The sequence below is a fragment of the Ziziphus jujuba genome, chromosome 12 (genome assembly GCF_031755915.1).
Source record: "Ziziphus jujuba cultivar Dongzao chromosome 12, ASM3175591v1".
Lineage (NCBI taxonomy): Eukaryota > Viridiplantae > Streptophyta > Magnoliopsida > Rosales > Rhamnaceae > Ziziphus > Ziziphus jujuba.
In genome coordinates, this window is record NC_083390.1 from 23,589,727 (window position 1) to 23,612,639 (window position 22,913).

The following is a 22,913-nucleotide window of genomic DNA, read 5'->3' on the forward strand; positions in this document are numbered from 1 at the left end:
TGCTTTCTGTTTCCAATTTATTTTCTTTCAATTGTACCAAAAAATATATATGTTATCTTGTTTCAATCATGGTGTGTACGAGAAAGAGCAGGGAGGGAAGGTTGTTTTGTGGGGGGGGCGGCTGGTGGTGGGGAGGGTTTGGGAGTCTCATTTAATACAGTGGGCCCAGCAAAAATTGTGAAAATGAAGCAGAAAGGAAGCAGAGTTAGAGAAGAGCTAATGGAAAAATAAGTTGGAATTTTAAATAATACATCATATTTTAAATGGTAAGACAAGATTAGAGATAGAGGAATGGGGAGAGAGGATTCGTATCCGATATACATATATATATATATATATATATATATATATATATATGTGAGAGAGATTTTTTATCATCTTAATTAATAATTGTACAATTTTATTGCCAATTTGGGTCTCAACAAAATTGTTCATTTATAGTAAGAATGAAGATTTTCAGTTTTTTATTTTATTTTATTCTCTTTTTTTTTTTTTTCATACTTAACCAACTATAAATAGAATTGCACCTCTCATTTTGGGGGGAAAAAAAAAAATATATATATATATATATGTAATTTTTTTTTACCTTTTATTTTAATTTTTTATTAATATTTTTAAATAAAATAATATCGTATTAATAATGGATACAGAGAGGTAGGGATAGAAAATAATGGATAAAAGATCTGAATGTGTCAGTTAACGCTACTGTGTGAAATTGGGAATTTGCATCAGAATTGAGACTGTGAGACGGTGCTCAGTGGGCTGAATCATTCCAATTAGTTAAGCTACAATTAGCAAATGGACCACTAGACAACAACTTCTTGAGGGATTTCATCTTCAGAGAGATTTTCAGTATGTCAAATCATTTTCATTTTTTTGCGTTATGGTTTTGTTTGTTTGTTTGTTTGGTTTTGTTTGTTTGTTTGTTTGGTTTTAATCCGTTAAATGTACATAGCCAAATTGAGTTGTTCCTGAAAAGACTATTTCATGAATTACTTTGACGTTTTCTTTTTTGGTAAATGAATTACTTTGAAGTTGAAAAGACTTTTGATAATATTATTGTATAGCTCGATGCCACGATCTAATTCCCCAAATTTTCTATCACTCTCCATACAAATCAACATATAAACTCAAATTTAACGTAAATAAAAAAAAAATAAAAAAATAAAAAATAAAAAAAGACTGCAATTGAGCAAAAATGAGCGCCCTCTCTCTCTCTTGGGAGGCTCTTTTGAAGTTACCTGCTTGTACATGGATGTTTTTTTTTTTAGGGAAAAAAAACATTATTATATTTACAAATTTTGGCATTTTTTGGCCAAACATTTTCTACTTACAACTACAACTTTGATCATATACCATCAATTGGCACACCTGCGAAAAAGCAGATCTGTACTGTGCCAAATCACATATTGAATGTCATTGTTGGGTTGTAAAAAACACTTTTGCCGAATTATTTGTGATTATTGTAGTTTTTCCCCCCCAAGTATTAGTCATGCCTTATTTTAGAGAATGTTGAGGATTCATGAGGAGTAGTAGTAGTAGTAGTAGTTGTAGTAGAAGAGGTATGGTTAGAGGACCACACAAAGACCCTCCAAAATTGTCGATGCTTGCGCTTTGGAGGCTGATCTATTACCTCTGTTTCTGATCTTCTCAGCATCTCCCACATCACCTGCACATCCTCATATCCACATGTTTGCACATCATCACGAAGCTTCAATAGCCCACCACCTGCAAAAAAAAATTAACAATACAATTTCCTGTTTTAATTCCACACTCCAATAACAAAATCACTATTTTCGCTAATGTAAAAGTTTCACTACAATTTTTACTTTTTAAGTGTTCCACAGAAAATAATAGGTTGTCCATTCGAGATTGTGAACCTTCATGCTTGAAATAGCATTTTTTCTTTTTCTTTGGAATTTGTGGTCCTAAAAACGGAAATGACCAATGGCACAAACTAGTAATTTGCTTTATTTTATTTTATTGTTGTTTTTTGGGCAATTTTTGTTTGGGAGCATGAATTTTGTGAATAGAAAAGCAGTAAAGTGGGTTGGGAGGCATAAAGTTGCACCAATAAAGATGTTGATCCTATCGTTAGGCCATAGCTTTCGGCGCAACCATCAAAATTAAACACAGGAATCAGGATTGGCTAATTGCTTCTTCTACTAAGTTAATGAATTAAAAATAATAATAATTAATTAAATTAAATAGACTTTAATTGGAAGGTAGGTGTTTAACTTAATCACTGACTATATTTTCCGTACAACCACATAAAAATAGTTTATTTTTGTTGTTTCAAGTGGGTTTATTAGTTTAGTGGACGTAGCCACCACCAACAAAAGGAATCTCCCTTAATGGTTTTTTTTTTTTTTTTTTTTGGTTCTTAATTAATTCTTAAGATGAAAGAAATATCTGGGGAATTGTTCAAAAATGTAAAAGTTTTCTGGATTTTTTTTTTTTTGATGATCATAATTGGAAAATTAATAGTCGATGAAATATTTACAATATGATATAATTGAGTTTATGAAATCAATTCTAAATTAAATTTTTTTTAAAAATTACTAAAATAGAATAACTTAGATGAATAACAAACATGAAAGAATTTCATTTATTTTCCTAGGGAAAAAAAATGATCATACGAAAAACATAGGAAAAGAAAAATGGTCCCGAGGCCAATCTCTATTCAAATAAATTTGAGAATAAATGACGTCATAAATGTTTAAGGGAAAACAATTAATTGTCAATAGCGGAAAAATATTATAATAATTTCTATTGCATAATTACATTCACAAAAAAACAGAAACAAAAAAACAAAAACAAAGAGCAAAATTTGAAAAGGTAAAAGAAGGAATTTTAACATTTGCTTCTCATGAACGCAATAATTAATGGAATTTAATGTAAAAAAAATAAAAAAAAAAAAAAAAAACACTGAGCTGTAGTTAGTAATCAGAAGTTTATAGCTTAATTAATTCTCTAGCTGCCTACTTACTATAATTGATGCTTAGCAAACTTTTATTGTAAAACTTAGGCTGTGAATGAAAATGAATTTGTGTTTTCTAGGATTGGAAAAGAAAAGAAGAAGAAGAAAAAAAAAAATACCAGATTTAGGAGAGTAATTAACTCGAGAAGAAAGAGCAAGCCAAACACGGCGAACAGGAAAAATCATATTATTCCAGAACTCCATGAAACTCTCTTTAACCTGCTTCACTTTTCTCCTCCCTTTCCTCCTACCTCTACTGAGTGGAATCGCTATGCTCCTTAACCCGGCCAGACCTACCGATTCAACTCACCCTCTACCTACTCACAAAAACTAACTCACCTCAACTCAACTCGCTGCTCTTCTTCTTCTTCTCTCTCTATCTCCAGAGACAGAAACCGTGAAAATATTGGTGTGAGAGAGAAAGAGAGAGAGAGAGAGAGGAGAGAGATAAGGGGGGGCGAGGGGCAAAATGGGTATAAAGTAGAAATAATGGAAGAAGTGTATGGCTGCCTTCCCCACCGACACCCCTTTCTCTCCTTTTATATGTCGTTTTTTTAAAGCTCTCTCTGTTTTCCTATACGTCCACGTGTCTGTCTACGTGTACGTATCATTTTCTTTATTACCGTTTGTTAGTTATACGGTCATATTTTTTGTTTTTTTCCTTTAAAATTTAAAAAAAAAAAACACTATTTCAACTAATTAATTATTCTATATATATATATATTTTTTTTTTTTTTAAATATATGTGTTTAGTGGGAATGGATAAAGAATCTCGTCTAGATTATAGGTTTGTTGAACTCAAACAAAAAAGAAAAAAATAAAAAACAGGACTATAGGTTTGTTAATGGTGATCAGTGATTAGACTTTTCATTGTGCTTTGTTTATTCTGCCTATGTTTTCATAAACTTTATAATACATATATGTATTTTTATGCTTCAATTTTATGATAATCACCCATATTGTACAGTTTTTGCAATTCAATGTGAATTAAGTAACCATTATTATCCCAAAGAAAATGGGGGAACAAATTAAACTTTCACATTAAAAAAAAAAAAAAAAAACGATGACAAATGAAATTTAATGAGGCATTTAGCCAAGCCCACTTATCAAATCCAAACGAAATTCTAATTTAAAATTAATTAGCAATAAATAAAATAGTCTATTTAAATTATATGATGTCTTTTATTTAAATTTTCTATATATATGGAATGGAACTTTGTTTACGTTTCTTAAATGTTTATATTGTTAATTATATGAAATAAATGAATACTTTTTTAATATTATTTTGTTCACTACAGTTTACGTATGTTAGTGTTATTTTATACATGAAAGATATATGTATAAATATTTAAATTAAAACAAGGATACAAATCACAATAGTCGGTAAGTACAAATATTACATTCGTTGCATGTGAGAACTTCTTTTTCGTTTCCCCTAAAAATAAGAATAAAATTGGAAAAAAAAGAGAGAGAGAGAGAGAGAGAGAGAGAGAGAGAGAGAGAGAGAGAATGGCATCAAAATTTTCTTGCATATTCATTATGATTTGGAGCTTTTTTTTTCAAATTCATGTGTTTCCTATAGAAATATAGATGAACTATTACTCATACTTTATTTATATATATATATATATATAGAGAGAGAGAGAGAGAGAGAGAGAGAGAGAGAGAGAGAGCAACACGTGTTAAAAGCTTCTTCTTTTTTTTCCTTCTTTTTAAATTTAAAATTTGAGGCTGTAAACGTGTCCGAATCAGGTAAAGAAAACGACCTTCAAACGATTCTTTTAGATTTGTGAAGCGAAGGTGGGCGGTTTGACTGTTTGAAAGTTTTTGAAATTTAAAAAACTATTAACTGAAAAAAAAAAAAAAAAAAGAGAGCGTTTGTGTCGGCAATGTGTCAGCCACGTGGGCCAATCAGAATAGGGATATGGGATTTGGTGTAGAATGTCAGACAGACAGATAAATGGGTGATCACACGGGCTTCGTCACCTTTGAGAAGGATCATCTTGATGAGGTTGCCACGCGTCTAATTGCTATTGGAAGTTGCTGCTTTTTTTTTTTTTTTGGGGGGTTAATTAGGTTATATTTGGAACGCAAGTAAAAATAAAATAAAAAGTTCTTTTTACTTCCTTTTTAATTTTCATTTAATAATTAATTTATCTGTTTGGAAGAACCAATTCTTCTTTAAAATAGACAAATTGTGGGGTTTCCAAGTAGAATGTTTTTTTATAGTTGATTGAAATGAATGTATTGGCTTTTTTCAAAGAAGATTTTTTCTTAATAAGAAAAAAAATAGACCTTGTTCCCATATGTTTCCTTTTCCTTTTTATGACGTTATTGGTATGTTTTAATATATTATATCTCTAATAGGTTAAATTTGTATCAGGGAGATTCAAACTTTTCTATATTTTATTATAAATTGAAATTATTATTATTATATATATATATATATATATAAAATAAAAAAAAGAGTTTGTCACGTCTATAACATTTATTTAAATTAAAAAATTAAGAGCCTCATAGTATTTAAGAATAAAAATTTGGGATTCGAAAGGCAGTGAGAAGAAGGGCATAAGGCTCTTGTGTGGGTATCGTCAACTTCAACCACACATAAGATTTGGCATTCCCACCCTTAATTTCTTGGTGGGATAAGTCACTTTTCTTTTATATATGTGTAACTATTTATTTGTTTTTTAGCAATTTTTTTAAGGTCTGGAAGACTCTTTGTACCTAATTAATCTTCAAATAATCATTACTACTATTTGAATGCATGTGGGGGGTGAACAAGGACCTTTTCTTATAATGTTAGTCTACGTGTCCCATTTTCTTCATTCTTCTATTAATATTTACATTAATTTATTTTAGAAATAATTCAATGAAAATGGTCAATATTCAGTCACTTCTTGTCATGAGCAATTTTAATGAAAAATAATAATTTTTAGATATGTCCTTTCAAAATATGAATTTGGGGTCCTCAAAAATCCATATTTAATTAATTCTGAAATTAAACATAATACAACATTTTGGTTTTGGAGCTCCCAGACACTAATACAGTCCATAACGTTGCGTTTGTTGACCTTTATTCACTTAGTGGTACTCCCAAAATAGGGAATGGTGGCCAAATTCCATTGTTTCTCTCCTTTTGAAGGAAAATAGTAGAAGACCTTTTTTTTTTTTTTTTTAATTTTTTCCCCATGGTAGAATATTGAATCCTTTTAGTTTTTCATGTCACCGTATATGTCACAAGTCATTAACTAACAAACTTGACTCAGAAATTGTTTACCAAAAAAAATATTATAAATCAAGTGCAAGTATTCAAAGAAAAGAACCAAAATAGTTGTCACCATATAGTATCACCATGGTTGGTTTAGTAATTGACTGGGAAGGCTTCTTGTCCTATCAGTATCACTATCAGCTGTATATATATGATCTTTGAAAATTGTCTAGTGTTTGGTGGTTTTGTACATGGATTAGATCATATATATGTACATGTACATGGTAAATATTAATAATTTATGCATAATTATAATTTCGTTATTCCTTTGTCTTGTTTGTAATGATGACTAAAGATTATTTTAATAAATTTTATATTAAACAAAGAGATTATTTTAATATATAGTATTTTATTAATTCCCATTATCAGTTTGACAATGTGATGAATATATAAAAAACTCAAAACTCATGTAATTTCCCCACAGGAAAAGTCTAAAAAGTACCGCAGACCTAATAAAACTTGTTTAAGTTCATTTACAGAGTGATTGATGTGTCTTAACTAGACAAAACCTTGACCAAAGTATATCCGAATTCGTATTCACTTGGTTAGGCAGGGAAAAATAAATAAATAAATAAAAGTCCAACTTTATGCTGCTAATTTTCAGAGAATGAGCAGACTTTCTTCTCCTATGTCAGCATTGTCATCAAATTAGAAACCTCAAGTATGAAATGTCACAAATTCATTCTGATGACTTGACTATTTGGTTTTTAACTAAAATCTTTCTCTTCACTTGTATTAATTTTTGTGAGCTAAGGAATTTACAATTCTTGAGTTGGACATTTTGATACATTAATAATTTAACCCAAAAATTCACTATGTATGATTATGATTATGATTATAATATATATATATATATATATATATATATGTATGTATGTATGACTTTTCTACTACTTAATCTTGGCTTTTGAATTATATAACGGACTTTGTAAGGGGTATTACTGTCTTTGCAAATATTCTTTATATTAACACCATTTTTACTGGTTGTTGTAAATGGGAAACATGAAGTTTTTTTATGAAGAATTTTCCAGTTTCTTGCTGAGGTGTACTTCTGTTGGTAACTGAAAAAAAAATATATATATATATATATATATATATATGAAAAATCAGTAACAAAAACAAATTTGTTGTCGTCTTAAGTAAGCAAAGCACCAAATTATTCAAGTTTTTGAACGGTGTTGAAGTTTCAACATCATGATTAAAGAATTTCCTTTATGGAATTACTCTTGTACTAAATAATGTATATGAATTAGGAGAAGAAGAAATATTACCAGCCGCACATCCCAGTTGAGCATAATATGAAAAGAGTATTCCTTTTTATCAAAAAATAGAGAACCAATTATTTAGCATCAAGAACTCATATTTAGAGTGAGCTCACAATTTACGCCATCGTAACGAATCATAGTCTTTTGAATGAAGCAAACAAGACCAAACCTGAAAAAATGTGACCCACTCATGCTCTTGGTCTTATTCGAAGATTAATCTATTGCTAGGTTTCTGTAATATCAAATGGATTTGGTCTAATTTGCATTTTCCTTCACTCTATGAAATTAGCATCTTCTTTATTACAGGGCTTTTATGCTTTTATTCATAACCAATAATATTGTTTTTGGTGAATATAACCAGTAGTGTTTTCATCTTTTATTCCATCCTAAAACATTAAACATTGACCCAAAAAAAAAAAAAAAAGGGAAAATTGTACTAAAGAGTTTCTTAAACACTCCAAGTCATAGGAAAATGAGGAAGACATAAGAAGATGCTTTAGATTTTGTTGTAAAAAAGCATTATCCACTTATTGTTAAATTCAGGATTAGATTCTGTGAAATTATGAATAATATGAAGTTTCTATAGTTACCAGTCATTGATAAAATGCAGATTATTTAATTCATAAATGACACCATTTTCCTTTTTAACTATATATCCGTATACCCAAAAAATTGCTTCTTACCCAAAATCCATAATTTTATGTAATATTAATTTTGGAAAGTTGTTTAAAAAAACAACCAAAAAAAAAAAAAAAAAAGAGAGAGAAAAATTGCATATATTTCTCTTTGGCTATGCACAAAAGAAAACAAGTAAGAGGAATGGAGCTTAAGAAATTGGTCAAATCATCTTTGATTATGCTTCTTCTTTGGAATTATTTGATAAAAAAATTTTCTCTTTGTTTAGTTCTGAGAAGGTTCTTCACAGACCATCCAGTTTGCTCACTTTTAAAAGTAATTTCTCTTTCGTTTGGTGCTGAGAACCTTGATCTTCACATTCCATTTAAAAAAAAAAAAAATTCAAAGTTGAATTTCTAAATAGTAAAATACCAAAAGCAATCCTCTTTTTAGCTTTTGTCACTTAATTGTCTCCCTGAATAATGTAGATTATGCTATCTCCATAACATACCAGAATCAAAACAATGGAAAACCCAAATCATCTTTATTTTGTCCTCGGCTCTCTCTCATCCACAAAACTCTCCAATCATCTTTCACTGCAACCATTGGAATTTTCGTAGAATTTAGGGTCCATTGATTCTCCATTAATTAGTTGACCTTGGAAACATATTCCACCAAACATGTAATGAAAAATTAGTCAGAATTATCCAGACCGTCTTTTTTTGTGTGGTTTTTTGAAAACCATGAAAATTGTTGTTTGGATGTGGTAGGGTCATCTTCCTCAGGCGCTCTTCAATGATTCTTTTCACACGGTAAACCAATATGTGTATATATATATATACAGTATATAAACCCAGAGTTCAAAAAATATATAAAATATAAAGAATTCAAATACAATATAAGGAGGTGAGGTGAGCATGAAGTGTTGATGGATAACTCCAATAATAAGATATATGATTCACAAGTCAATAGGAGAATTATAAAGACAATACATAGCAAAAGTTCACTGTCAACATCCATTATAAGTTTCGGTTAAAAAAAACTTCCATTAGAAGTTAAAATGAATATGAAATTCTCTCATTATCTTTTATATATGAGTTATAGCAGAGTTCATTGTCAACTTCCATTAGACGTTAAAAATGGATATTGATCCTTTTTAACTTTTTTGTGAAATATATACATGCTTATCTTAATGAGCTAACCCTATAAACACTTTTTTTTAAAATGAGTGGTCATGTTCTATTCTATTTTCTTTTGTGTTTATCTGTTTTGTTTGCATCAAGGAATAGGGTTAAAAAAATAAAAATAAAATAAAAAAACTCACGCCAGGAGATGCTTCTAGTCCATTTAAAAAACCTCGTTATTTAGGATATATTCTTTAACTCCCAAGTTGCTTTGGTAACCCCTAAATTAACAAGCATTTACATTCCAAACGTATATCCTATCCGAATTACTTTTTTTCAAAATGGATTTCGCTTGCAAAGAAATGAGATATAAACAATGGAATCCAAGATCATTTATTTCGCCCAGTAGAAAACAACAATATATATATATATATATATATATCCTTTAAAGCACCACGCTATTATCCGTATTCTAGTCAATGTTCTTCATATATTCCTTTGAAAGTTTGGTCTCCATTATCATCTGTTGTTCTTTCAGTAAAGAATAACCTGATTCTAGCAAAGCCTCTAATGTTTGCTGCTCAAACAAAAGCAAAAAACAAGTTAGTGCTAAACAATTTGAGATAAAAAGGGTCAGATAAGAAATGCCTTGAAACAGACAACAAAAACAATATCTATCTGGTTTCGTATTACTCTAATACCCAGTAAGCTGAGCACTGGCTATTTGCCATTTAATTTCTTCTTCCTCCCTCAGTTTCATAATGTCAAAACTCAAACGGCAGAAAAATCTAAGAGCACAAAATTTCGGTTGGTAACAGAATAAATTCACAGTTTCTGTATACAGTTCAATTGTTTGCTTATTTCCAAATGGTGAAAATCAACAACATTATCTATAATTATTCTAAATTAAGAAAATAATTATAAAATCTAATAATTGAAATATTTACCACATGTTAAAGGGTAATGATGCCAATAGTATATTATAACTGTGTTTAGTAAACTACCTTCGGGGGAGTAAAAACTGGAAGTTTGTCGCTCTTTCTTCGCTTGAGAAGTTTGTTACCAAGACTTTGAATGCCTCCGATATCGTCAACCCACTATAATGAAATATTAATTAGATAATACACATGTACATATATAAATTATTTAGAAATTCTATAAAAATAATTATGTCATAGAACTTGTCACTAAGTCACATATTTGGAGTTAGAAACAAGTGGAAACAATTCACGAATTATATGTAAAATTCCTTCTAGGAGAAAGCTAAACACATGCCAATACAAATTTAGATGGTTGCTTTCTTTCTGTGCTAGCTTGAAACCATGCTAAATTATATAAAGAATCTGTTTGGCTGTTCATCTGGTGCTTATTCTAGTAATCTGTTTTTATTGTTTGGTTGGTCAATTTAAAAATTCTTGTTCGATATTGTTTACTCAATTGCATAACAAAATTAATACCAGAAAGAGCATAGAAAGGCCTGAACAGTGACCAGTTTTTTGGTGGTACTGTGAACTGTAGTGTACTGGCAGTTAATTGCGTTGTCTATCGTATATACCAGTTAATATAGGTTAAGGCTAAATGTGAATGTAGTAAAGTGAAAGAATGGATTATGATAGTTGTAGGACTGTCTACAAGGAACAGGAGATGAACTTAGTTAAATTTAGAAATAATAAAAAGAAAAAAATCAATACACTAAAATACTGATTGCATAATCTAAATCCAGGGATTTGAATTGAGTATGTGTAGAAGTCACATTATCTAAAAACATTACTTTCCAAAAGTGATTAAAAATCCAAACAATTACTCTTTGAGGTTTAAAATTTCAAAATAGATCGCATCTATCTGCTCATCATAATAAATATGTCATATACCTTGGAAATAGACCTGTCATATGTGCGAGACCTTACAGCTCCATAGAAATCGAGTGCTGCCCAAGTGCAAATCAATAGATTAAATTAATAAAAAATAAAAAAATAAAAAAATAAAAAAGAAAAATAGAAAGTCTTGGATTTTTAAATAATGTATCCGCAATGCTTACAACTTCATCTTTCCAAGGGATATGAATTGATGATACAAAGAGAAATGTACCTTGATTAGGAAATGTATCCACAATGCTTATGACCTCATCTTTAGATATGCCATCTTTTTCATACATTCTGTGAACAATATTCACAATATCCTCACGATTTGGCTGCCTGTTTGACAAACAACTTTTAGAGAATGGAGGATATAGCTAATTTACCTTTCATTAAAGATATATAACAAAAAGAATACCATAGTTGGATCTGTCTAAAGTACCATAAATAATAAAACATAACAAACAATCTAAGATAAATATTATATAATAGGTTGCACTCACAAACAAAATGAAAGTGACATGAGGCAAATAATACATAATGTAGCCAAGTAAACGTATGGACTGGCCTCTAAGTCCTTTAACATAACTTCAGAAGACATATAACTCAGTTCTTTCTGATGTTTTCCCGTTATAATTGTTTGGCTTATAGGATTTGCACTCTGGAACCCATAGTTCACAGGAATCAAGCCAATCTTACTGAAGGCGGTAGGACCAGATTTACAATCAAGCCTTGAATTAAACATCAATCAGGTCTACCATCAAAATATGTTGTAAGTTTTCCAGAGAAACTTCAAATTTGAGCCCTATATTTTTGGGCTTTGTTTCAACACTAAACAGTTGTTTGACAGAAATGATAAAACCTTAGTTCACAGGAATCAAGCCAATCTTACTGAAGGCGGTAGAACCAGATTTACAATCAAGCCTTGAATTAAACATCTATAAGGTCTACCATCAAAATAAGTTGTAAGTTTGCCAGAGAAACTTCAAATTTGAGCCCTATATTTTTGGGCTTTGTTTCAACACTAAACAGTTGTTTGACAGAAATGATAAAACCTTTACCGACGAAATGGACTACAAGTTATTATTAAACTTACTGGCTATATGGCAACATTTAAGAAATACAATCATAGGGACACTGCAAGCACACATGCAAACTGTGTGTTCACATGATTACATGAATGTAACACCTATATTTATGATTAAATTAGTATGTCAGTGTAAAAGAGTCATAGAATACAACAAAATTTAGTTAAGGCAAATTCTAATTTAAAGAGTATGGAATTTGTTGAAGTGAAAGCAAAGCCATACCAGTAAAATTTTTCCATCCTTCCATCGCGAATCAAGGGAGCATATATTGTTGAAAAATCATTCCCTGTAACAATTATAGGAACTCTGTTTGTAATATCTGATTCTCGCCAATCTTGTCCAACACTCACCCTTGTTGGATTATCTGCTAGATTCATGAGAGTTCCAACAACGATTTGATTGTTGACTGTCATCTGAGTATTTCCTAGATAAGAGATAACAAGAACATATGTATTAACATTATAAATTCATGCATCAGTAAACTTGGCAGGGAAATCCAATGCTTACAGCAGAGAATTTATTTGGAAGGATTTGAACCACATGAGACAACAGGAGAAATTAGGAGGAGGGGGGAACAGAAAGAGAGAGAAACGGAGGTACAAAATGCACATTATTGGATTATTTGTCCTTCAATTATAGTTTAAACTGTATAAAACACTCGGTCAACTTTTACAGTCCAAATTCAACAATGACTCACCAAATCTACCAAGGCCAGCATCGATGTCATTGATCATCAAGCAGCTCATCTTGCCCTGCAATAGTCAACAAATGAAAACAAGCTTGAACATTTAAATTTGCAGAAAACAAGAAAGAGGTTTAATAGTTTAAACCAACTGAGATATAAATAAATTTGTCAAGATAGACAAGGGTAGTTTAGATATGTTGTCTTTATATTATTCTAGATACCCGTATACACATATATATATATAAACATTATGATATATTTTCATTTTTGCATGTGAAAATGATATAATCAGCTCTTATATTTTCTCTCCTTTATCTCATCTGACATGGCTTTGAAGGCCATGCGAGTCTATATCTATCATTGCATTTCCTCAACACAAACCCCAGGTGAATCAGCACCTAGCCCCTGTTTTCTCTCTACCACCTCTGCAACCAATCGTTTCATCTTTGTCCTACACTCAGAACAACCCGTCACAAGCCCATCTTGTTATTAGCAAGATTGTAGCTTGTTTTCTAGTCTTTCAACCATCATCTCTTTTCCACGCTGGACATTTTTTTTCCCCCTATTTTCTTAACCTAGTACCTTGCTGCTACCTCATGCCAGCAAAATGTTTAACTATATTTCCTCCAAATATAACTGCCTCTGATAACCCTTTAGATCTAAATAATCCCTGCAATAACCCGCAAAAACACTGCTATCACTTTTAACATTTTAATACAGCCTTACCACAAGATCCCAATTCTCTTTAAACCTACTAAATATTCTCAGAATTCTCCACCTAATGGATATTCTAAATTTTTCGCTTCATCAATAGTTTCTTTCTACTTTTTTGCAGCATACTAATAAGTTTTATGGTTCTTTCCAATTGATCTCTACGGAAAAATTGGTTTTGTTCCTCTACTAGTACCTACTGCTTGCTAGATAGCATATTAGTAGTTTAAACTTATTCCTCTAGAATAGTTAGATTGTGCTGGGTAGTTTATTTGTTGTAGTTCTGATTTTCGGAGTGTTTTCATGGAAAATTATGGTAACATCAAAGTTGTATCGGTTATAAAAGTGCTGGGTAAAAGTAGCATCAGTGCAGTTGAACAATTCAAATCATCTGTGGCAGCTGTCAGAGTGTTCTAACTGAAAAATAAAAGAAAATAAGGTTTATGAGGATCCTCATGATTCTTGTTCCAGCTGACATACAAACATGCATAAATACATACATAAAGTGTGCATTTGTGTGAGTGCATGAGTAAACATATCTATATAAATGCTTCATGTAACTTACAACAAAGACCTACATATATTAACAGTGAAAGTAATAAAGCTTTCTAACTTGGTTCTGGACCACTTGAGATGCTGTTCTATAGCGTTCACGAATCAATTTTCCAGGTTCTCCTGTTACAGAAATGATACGAAGTAAGACTGCAGCCACCCCTTAGCTAAGCAATGTTAGGAACTCATCATACCTGCTCGTTCTGATTCTAGTTCCCCCGCAGACATAATTACAGGTTCAATTCCCATAGCCTGGAATATGAGTTCAGTCTGAAATGATTTACCTTGCCCCTTTCCTCCCCAAATACCTGTCAGAAAAATTGTTAAATTTCAGAAAACAAGTTCTGCTCACAAGGTATCATAACTCAAATCAGCATCTTTCTTTAAACATTATATTAAAAGTAATCAAAACTTGCAAAAATTTTATGAAAGATATATGTTAAATTTGAACACATAGAAAGATTGAGATGATAAGCAGATTATTATTTTCAAAATAACAACACGTCATTTTATGTTATTTCCTCCTGCAGGAACCCAAATAATGTGCCAGAATAAGACTTGAAAAATCATAGTAATTATAGATACCTAGGATCAAAGGAACTTTGGTATTGAGAAGATGAGCAAGGTAGTTCTTCGTAATATGGCAAACTGCATCAACAAAATAACATAAATAGAAAAAACTGAAGTAAAATCTAAAAAGGAAGAGGAGATGGGGCAGAAGACTGCGAAATTTTGGTGAGAAACAAGCAATAAAATGCTTTTGTTATCTGTGAAAACTTTATAAAGCACAAAGTAATAAAATATTTTCCCTAGAAAAACAGGCTTTAACGAAAATCAAGACGCTGTGATGAATAACTTTTTTATCAGAAAAATTTAAAACAAGGTCCTGTCCCGCGGCATCGTCATTGCTTTGGATCTAACACACGGCAGTATAATTTGAAACAACTCCCAGGTAAAACCAATGTACTTTCACAGACCACTTCTTTATACAAAATATAACAATTGCCACAGAATACAATACCCATAAGGATATAAGGAAAACTAGTACTTTACATCAAGTTTTCTTACAGCTTTAGTGTTAGTCTTGTCAGTTTCTTTAACTTTTTCAGGTTTCATGGAACTTACCAACTTTATCCTGCCAAAATGAAGGCAATGGAAGTAAGCAAAGTAATACATTTGTTACCAGAAACTGTTTCAAGCTTGTATATTTACAATATTAAAAATATCACAGGTAACTATAGAGTCAACATTCACTATTCTTTCTTTTAAAAAAAAGAAAAACAAAAACAAAACTAGCCTTAAACTATAGCAAGATTTCGTAACAGTTATAAGACCCCCATTAACTTTCAGAATTTAAGAACCCAACAAGCTGGTTCAATCTCGAAGTGACAATGGGAGGTCAACCAACCAAAATGGCCTAACAGCTAGAGTTGAACAAAGAACAGAAACACCAAATTCCAAATGCAAACGGAAAACCACTCAAAGAACGAACGAATGAATATTACCATAAACACAGGAGCGATATAGTAATCGCCTTGAAGGTATTCAAACGATCTGGTCACCTTCTGACGATAATCGAACACGATATCCGCTGCCAAAAACCAATCACCAAAACACATTCAATCCCTAATATTTCACATTTCTGACAAAAAAAAAAAAAAAAAAAGAAAAGAAAAAAAAATCCAAAACCAAAATGAACTTAAAACAAGCACAAATTAAACTTGAATTACAGTCTCTGCCGAGAAAATTTCCGGCGAAGAGATCATCAATGACACCGGACCTAGCTCCGACGGCTATGTTCACATTATCGGCCTCCTTGCCAAGCCTGTAAAGGTAGTCCTTGCCCTCGGAATCTTTGGCTTCCCATGAAGATTGCTTCGACAGCTTCTTCTTCTGCTTGATGTCATCGTCCTCAGCAGGTTTAGGCGGCTTCGACGAACAGAAAATGGTGAACGGAGTGAATTTGACGACTGTTGGAGGGAGAATTTGAGTTCCGAAGAGGGAAATGGAAGGAGATGAATAATTGCAGAGAGCCATTTGTTAAAAATGGCTTTTTGGAATTTTTGGATAATGGGAAAATTTTTGGGTTCGGTTTTGTTTTGGCGCAATTTGGTTAGGGATTGGAATCGTCTGCTTCTCACGAAAACTGACAACTATCATGTTAGGTTCATTGATGTGCGCCACGTCAGTTATCGGAATAGTTGTGACGGTCATATTTTAGCCACGTCACCTTGTCTTTTCTATCTAATAAATACATTTGACCTTTTTTGTGGATTTACATCAAAAGAATTTTGAAGTGGTTATTACAGTTATTTATTTATTTATTTCCTTCTATTTTTTAACGACAGAATATTGAAAAAAAAAAAATCATTTTCCCACATTTTTCTATTTGATCCATCCTCTTTATTTTATCTAATCGCTGACAAAACTATTAATTAGTTTGCAGGAAAAATAAGATCAAAATAAATCAAAAGTCAAAACCTGAAAGTAAAAACAATGAACTATAAAAGGTCAATGTATATATATACAGTCTTTGGGAAGGAAAAAATAATGAATTCAACACAACCTGATATTACAAACACATCAGATGGTTATGTATGCTGACCCATTTTCTCTGATTATCCTTTGGTAATTTCCTACTTCTCCTCCTGTTTGTGAAAGCCTAAAAGCTACTTCAGCTTACATGGTAAGTCATGGCCAACCAAAATGTGTAAAACTGTCATCACTTACATCCCAAGCTCCTTCAGCAATCTCATCAAACATTTGCTCCCATCCCCAACTCGAATAGCCCAAGAAAAACCAGTAGTCATCGATGGATCGTTTCCCTGACTTAACCTCTTTGATTTCGTGTATCGTTGCTGATTGATCGAGAAAGAAGATACCTGGTAGGATTTCTGGATATCGATCTCCCACTACTGTTTTAGTTAAAGCAACAAGAGGCATGCCATACTTAATAACCGGTCCTCCAAAGGAGAGAGGAGCCTCTGTTAGTATCTCTAACCCTTCTTCCACTTTGTCAAAAGCATCCCATCTTATTTTCTTGTTGAAAATTAGACCTTCAAATCCACTATTTTGGTCTGCCTTGACTATGAGAATTTTCGATTGATCAAATGGCTTGACACCGAGCAGTTGTTTGGTGGCAATTAGAATGCTACCAGCCACCACTTGCACAGAGGCTTCATGCATGCCTTTTAACGTGTGAGTCTTGATCTTATTATGTAAATTTTGATTCTCACCCTCTTTTTTATCTACAGATAATATAATTCCTGAGAAACAGTAAAAGAAGTTTAAAAAATAAAAATAAATAAATAAATAACCCAATCTAACAGCAAGATGCTAACAACTGCAACCACTAAATTTTATTACATACAAGTTAATCCAGGTTAGGTGGATATCGAGGTTATCAAGAACAAGCAAATGCATTTATTTATTTATTTATTTATTTATTTTTCTGCATACCCAAATAAATAAAATAATTACCATTATCATGGATGAGGTGATGAGAATCACTTCCACGATCAGCAATAAACCTGATAATGTCAGTGACTGACATATGACCTTCATAAAGGAGAGCATTCTTCCCTTCTGCTGGAAATAACATCAGACTAGGATAAACCTCCCTCTGCAAATTCCAACTACATCAAATGGACATAATGCTACCTTTTGATTGAATTAAAATTACAGTTAAAGTTCCCATCAATGTATCATATATATCCAAAATTTTACATTACAATGAAGAAAGAGAGTCCAGAAAAACACTGCAAGGAAAATATGATGCTCCTAACATAGATATGAACCCAAGTATTATGTGAAATATGAAGAACCTGTCTAAACCAAATTTACCAACGCGACCAACCTATTAATATCACCTGTCTTACTAATAGCATATCAATTTTATATTTTAGGACAGAATAAAATAAGGATTTAGATGCAAACCTTATTTATTGATCTTAGTATCAAACTACAATCATTCACCGTGCAATCCAGTAAGTAAATCAGTGGAAACTTCAGCAATACATCCTTCAATTTGTCTGCCACATGGATGATTTTATATGTCAGAAAATACATTTCAAAAGGAAAAGGTTAATAGATAATAACTACAACTAGTCTCCTCACAAGTATGAATAACTGGGGAAAACATGCAGTTGTTTTACTCCAAAAAGACCTTAGAAATATAGCATAATAAATTAACAGAAACGGGGGTGCACAGGAATTGTCAAAAGATTGATTAGGCAAGTATGTTTTGACACAAGATTAATCAGACAATTGTGCTCTATTACCATCATATCAGTTCACCATCAATTCCAAAAGTTTAAGCTGTTAGGGAATTGTTCAACTACACCTATCAAGGTAACACAATAGATAGTTAACAATCATAAATGCAAGTTGAAAGCAAGTCCACTCCTCTCAAGCTCTTAAACAATTAAAAGAAAGAAAGAAAAAATCCTTTAAGAAAATTTCCACAACATAAATTGGTCTGGACTTCCTTTCAGATGGCATGTTCTGTATTCCTAAAACAATATTCTACACATGTTGATGTTTCTGCATAAGTAATTCCAAGGTTCAAAGTGTCAACACCACCAAGACATTGGCTGGTATCAGATATTCCATAGCACCGATACTAATATGAAGAATAAAGTTCTTTTCTTTCCGATTTGGCTGGTCCTGAACAAAAGAGCAATTATAAGAGAAAACTAATTACAATGTAGTAATTTTTATTCATACAAACACCATCCCTAGGAACTTTCCAATGGCTTTTTCTTGTTTCCATCAATTTATTACTGAAATCAATAATGATATTTCCATAGATTTGGAGCACCAATACCTTAGTCGATATTGATGTTTTTATCATTCTATATTGTTGTTGATCACAGCATTTCAATCCTTGGCCCACTCCTCATTTTTTACCCCAAAAAAATTAGATGTCTAATTAGTAGTGCGCAATTGAAGGGATAAAGACAAGCATTAATAAAAAAAAGCAGAAAAAAAGTTAATATTTAGAGAGACTTGCCAAGACATTCATAGTAGAAAGCTATCCACCTTATAAGTTGTTTATAATTATATCAAACAGTTCATTTCCTCCTGTCTATATGTCCCCATGCTATTCCCAATGTCTCTCTTTAACTCCCCAGTGAAAATACAATATCATATTGCCTATCTACGATTATACAAATATTTACCATTTTATAAATTCAGCAGCAATCTCAACAGACAGACATCAAATACTTTGCATGTATATGATACAGAATTTAAACAAATGGCATTATGGGAACAGACACTTTCTAAGGACTTAACACAGGGAAGTACTTACCATCATCAAGCATTTTTTTCCCATTACTTGATTCACTCCTCAACATGTTAACATAGCCCTTCACAGCCCGATATACTTCACGAACAACCAATTCCATTCTTTGACAAAACCCACACCATCTGTTACTAAAAAGGACCAGCACATCCTTACTCTGCGCATCGGTGCCAGATTGATTAAATCCAAAAACAAGCTTAGAGAAAGTATTACTTGTTATTCGAGGGAGAGAGTCCGCCTCATGGAAATCCAAATTAACAAATGGTGGTTGAATGACCTCCCTAGTGCCCTGACGAACAGATTCAGACTGTTGGTAGGGAACAAGACTCCCATTTAGAAACCCAGCTAGAAAACCATCCAGTGAAGAATAGCTTAAATGTTTCTCTTTTGGAAAGACATAATGCTGCTGCCAAATAGGATCAACTATTACCAAGGCTGGAATCTCTGACCCGCCTGTTAAAGATTGAAGTAACTGATAATTACCATCGCAAAAGAAAAAAGAACCCTTAAAACGTTGAAAATGAAGCTGTTGGTCCCTTGACATGTCTACTTGTGGAGAACTTGTTTCTTCAACCTTTACGTCTTCATGCTCTGTAACAAATTGTTTAGATTCCATGGATACTAATCGTTCACTTGAATCCACATATGTTTTTTTCTCATCATCATACTTGACCTTTGAAATAACTGGATTCTCCTCTATTTGCAGCAATTGATCTTTGTCAGAATCAACATCGCTTACAACAGAGTCTTCCTTAGATGGATTTGGTGAGACTTGGTCAGATTGAATTTCAGTCTCTGATGACAATGTATTTACTAACTTAATGTCAATATCTTCTGACAAAAGTTGAAAACCTAATTCCTTGGCAAGTGAGCTTAACTTAGCCTCCTTTTTTTGCTTTAGAAGGTTTGCCAACACCTCATGCAGGGAACCTCCCTGGAGACCTGAAGTTCCTTCATCCAAAGTGACATGCTTACCGTCATTTAAAATCACAACAGTAGACATTTTGTCCTTTATTTTGACCACCTGAGTCGCTGGGGATAATTTTAGTCTAGGATGTCCTGATGTACTCTTAAATCTCTGATTATCTTGGACTGATTTCCCAAGCTTCTGACCATTTTCCCCACTCATATGGTATGAATTATGATAACGCAATGCTAGTTCCCGAAAAGCATCAAGAGCTTCCTTACCTTTTCTTCTAGTTTCAAATGAATCAGATGATCGATCAACAAATAAGAGCATTGATGGCTTATTTGCAGGTAAAGAAGGCCTCAGATCATGGTCATCAGTTTCCAGCTAAATAACAAAAAAAGATATCTCTCAAGGATCAAATATTATAACAAAAAGAATAATAATAATAATAATAACAAAAGAAATTACTTAAGAAATAATAAAGAACAAAAAAGATAAAAAGAGGGTCAAGTAAACATAAGAGAAGTGACATGAGTGAAGCCTACATGGATTTTTAATTATCTATCCATTCATGGGAGACAAATTTGGCACTGAAACATAAATTATAAACAAACTTACCTCCATAAGCATCGGATTATCCATTTTTAAAACATTGTTGAGATCATCTTCTTTGTTTAGAATCCTTAGACAACTTGGACATCCAGCAAAGTAAAGCACTGCCAACCATGAACCAGACTCTTGAATCCCAAGAGTTGAAAGAATTGATCTCTCTGAAACCAGACCAGCTCTATGCCTTTCAGAAGGCAGAAAGAAATCTTTTGCAACAGTCATGAATTTCGTGAAAAAGGAATCAAACTGCTGAAAGTCTAACAATGAACACGAAGATACACCACCGTGCTTTAAATTCTCAGTCTCATCAAAAAGAGCACTCTCATTTACAAAGCCAAAATGTGAAAACCATGGAACTGTATCAAATCCATTATCAATGCCACACTTCATCTCCGCATCATCCATCCCTGCTAAAATTTTTCAAAAGGAAAAACCAACTAACGTATTACTAAAACATTTCTTCCATTTTTACTTCGCGAAATCAGTCACATAAAGATGTGGAGTGATAAACTACCAGCCACCTTCTGGATACTCTTTGCCATGGCTGTTGGTGTCTCTCCTCTGAAGCTTGTTCCAAGAACACCCCCTTCAAAGCCAAAAGCAATAATCAATATTTTTTAGCAATAAACCACACAAAACCATATACATATATACAAAGCTAATATGGATGATTCAAATTTTCGTGGTGAACAAGATTCCTACAAGATAGAATACAAATGTTTGTGCATGACCCAATTAAAAAAAAGGAGACAAGAAAGTAGTTTTTGCCAACCAATACCATTTTCTGTTCCATTCTTCTTAGCCTTGGCCAGCAATTTAGGAGCCCATCCACAGAATTCGAATAAAAGTAAAGCTTTGTCAGTGGAATCAAGAAATTCCTTCAGCTCCTCTGCATCACTCAGGCGTTTAAGGGGTAGTTCTTCAGGCGAAACAGACATATAAGGATAAATTGAAGACAATATATATTTAGCTGTAAGTCTTCCTTGATACTTATAAGATACAGAATGGTGGTAATACAAAATTGTTGTTTCCTGTGTCGCAGCACCAATGGCATCAGCTAGCATCTTCTCCGTATTTCTATACATTACCATCAATTTTAGGGAGCTAAATTCTTCTTGTCTGTTGGTTACCAAAGTTGCTATTTCTTTCCTAAGTGATCGACATTCACCAGACCCTGTTCATCAAATTTGAATTTAAAAAAGTTTAAAAAAAAGAAAAGAAAAAAAGTTTCTCAATTGAAGCTCAATTTTTGTTACAAAATTCAAATCTTTTAGAATCTGATACCAAAATTAATCATCTACAGGAATCAAATTTAACCTAATTTCTTCCTTCACGAATAAAATAACGAAAAACTAACATACATATATATATATATATATATAGAGAGAGAGAGAGAGAGAGAGAGAGAGAGAGAGAAAGAGTCGGAGAGAGAGAGATTACAAGGAAGGGTGACAAGGAGGAGGATATGGGGGTGAAGACGAAGAGTGGAGGAGAAGTTAAGCTTGGTGAGGATCTGCCATTCGCCAGGGTCGTCCGATTTACAGTTAACGGCTGTGATGGAAGCCCCAACGCATATACAACAGGCTACGAGAACAACCACTTTCTCCTTCATCGTTGTGTTCCACTCAAAGAGCATTGCAATGCTCTCTCTCTCTCTCTCTCACTCTCGCTCTCAGAGTCTCAGTGCAGAGCTCCGTGATGTGTTAACAAAGATCCGGGCCCGACTGACGGCTATTCCGGGTTAACGGGTCTTCAACAAACTGCCTTTGTTATTTTTTATTATTATTATTATTTTGGAGAATAAAGAAATTGAGGCGGCCACTTGTTCGAATGAAATAAATTATTATTTAAAAAAAAAAGAGATATTTACAATTAAATAAAAAAAGCTATAAAAATAATCGAAATATTTACCCTTTTTTTTTTAAAATTTCCTATATATGTA

At 32.3% G+C, this 22,913-nt stretch overlaps 3 protein-coding genes across 4 annotated transcripts; all 3 read right to left on the bottom strand.

The window, feature by feature from the left end:
• Window positions 1-1,188: 1,188 nt before the first annotated feature.
• LOC107429600 (uncharacterized) lies at window positions 1,189-3,500 on the bottom strand. The gene is made up of 2 exons (XM_016040313.4): window positions 3,100-3,500; window positions 1,189-1,728 (listed from the first exon to the last, which is right to left on the bottom strand). The coding sequence occupies exons 1-2, from the start codon at window positions 3,182-3,184 to the stop codon at window positions 1,487-1,489; spliced, it is 327 nt and encodes a 108-aa protein (XP_015895799.3). The 5' UTR covers window positions 3,185-3,500; the 3' UTR covers window positions 1,189-1,486.
• Window positions 3,501-9,623: 6,123 nt separating this feature from the next.
• LOC107429607 (ribulose bisphosphate carboxylase/oxygenase activase, chloroplastic) lies at window positions 9,624-16,237 on the bottom strand. Its single transcript, XM_016040317.4, has 12 exons — window positions 15,878-16,237; window positions 15,653-15,738; window positions 15,273-15,282; window positions 14,733-14,795; window positions 14,342-14,455; window positions 14,209-14,270; window positions 12,897-12,951; window positions 12,422-12,623; window positions 11,344-11,450; window positions 11,127-11,182; window positions 10,260-10,352; window positions 9,624-9,832 (listed from the first exon to the last, which is right to left on the bottom strand). The coding sequence occupies exons 1-12, from the start codon at window positions 16,182-16,184 to the stop codon at window positions 9,728-9,730; spliced, it is 1,260 nt and encodes a 419-aa protein (XP_015895803.2). The 5' UTR covers window positions 16,185-16,237; the 3' UTR covers window positions 9,624-9,727.
• Window positions 16,238-16,629: 392 nt separating this feature from the next.
• On the bottom strand, window positions 16,630-22,807 carry LOC107429633 (uncharacterized). 2 transcript variants are annotated; one of them, XM_016040352.4, is made up of 8 exons: window positions 22,412-22,807; window positions 21,750-22,145; window positions 21,486-21,557; window positions 20,981-21,381; window positions 19,459-20,746; window positions 18,084-18,178; window positions 17,628-17,769; window positions 16,630-17,413 (listed from the first exon to the last, which is right to left on the bottom strand). In XM_016040352.4, exons 1-8 carry the CDS (start codon window positions 22,605-22,607, stop codon window positions 16,839-16,841), a joined length of 3,165 nt encoding a protein of 1,054 aa, XP_015895838.3. In that variant the 5' UTR covers window positions 22,608-22,807; the 3' UTR covers window positions 16,630-16,838. The 2 variants fall into 2 exon arrangements, with proteins under 2 accessions (XP_015895838.3, XP_015895839.3); XM_016040353.4 differs by having other exon boundaries at window positions 20,981-21,378; window positions 22,412-22,806.
• Between the last annotated feature and the right edge of the window lie 106 nt (window positions 22,808-22,913).

Coding starts and splice junctions, on each gene's coding strand:
- LOC107429607 (XM_016040317.4), bottom strand. CDS start 16,184: ATGGCTCTCTGCAATTATTCATCTCCTTCCATTTCCCTCTTCGGAACT. Junction 11,451..12,421: donor AGGATGGAAAAATTTTACTG/GTATGGCTTTGC, acceptor TTTGTCAAACAG/GCAGCCAAATCGTGAGGATA. Junction 9,833..10,259: donor CAGTTTTTACTCCCCCGAAG/GTAGTTTACTAA, acceptor TTGTTTGAGCAG/CAAACATTAGAGGCTTTGCT.
- LOC107429600 (XM_016040313.4), bottom strand. CDS start 3,184: ATGGAGTTCTGGAATAATATGATTTTTCCTGTTCGCCGTGTTTGGCTT. Junction 1,729..3,099: donor TAATTACTCTCCTAAATCTG/GTATTTTTTTTT, acceptor TTTTTTTTGCAG/GTGGTGGGCTATTGAAGCTT.
- LOC107429633 (XM_016040352.4), bottom strand. CDS start 22,607: ATGCTCTTTGAGTGGAACACAACGATGAAGGAGAAAGTGGTTGTTCTC. Junction 18,179..19,458: donor GAAAAAAATGCTTGATGATG/GTAAGTACTTCC, acceptor TCCATGTGGCAG/ACAAATTGAAGGATGTATTG. Junction 17,414..17,627: donor TCACCTCATCCATGATAATG/GTAATTATTTTA, acceptor ACTGTTTCTCAG/GAATTATATTATCTGTAGAT.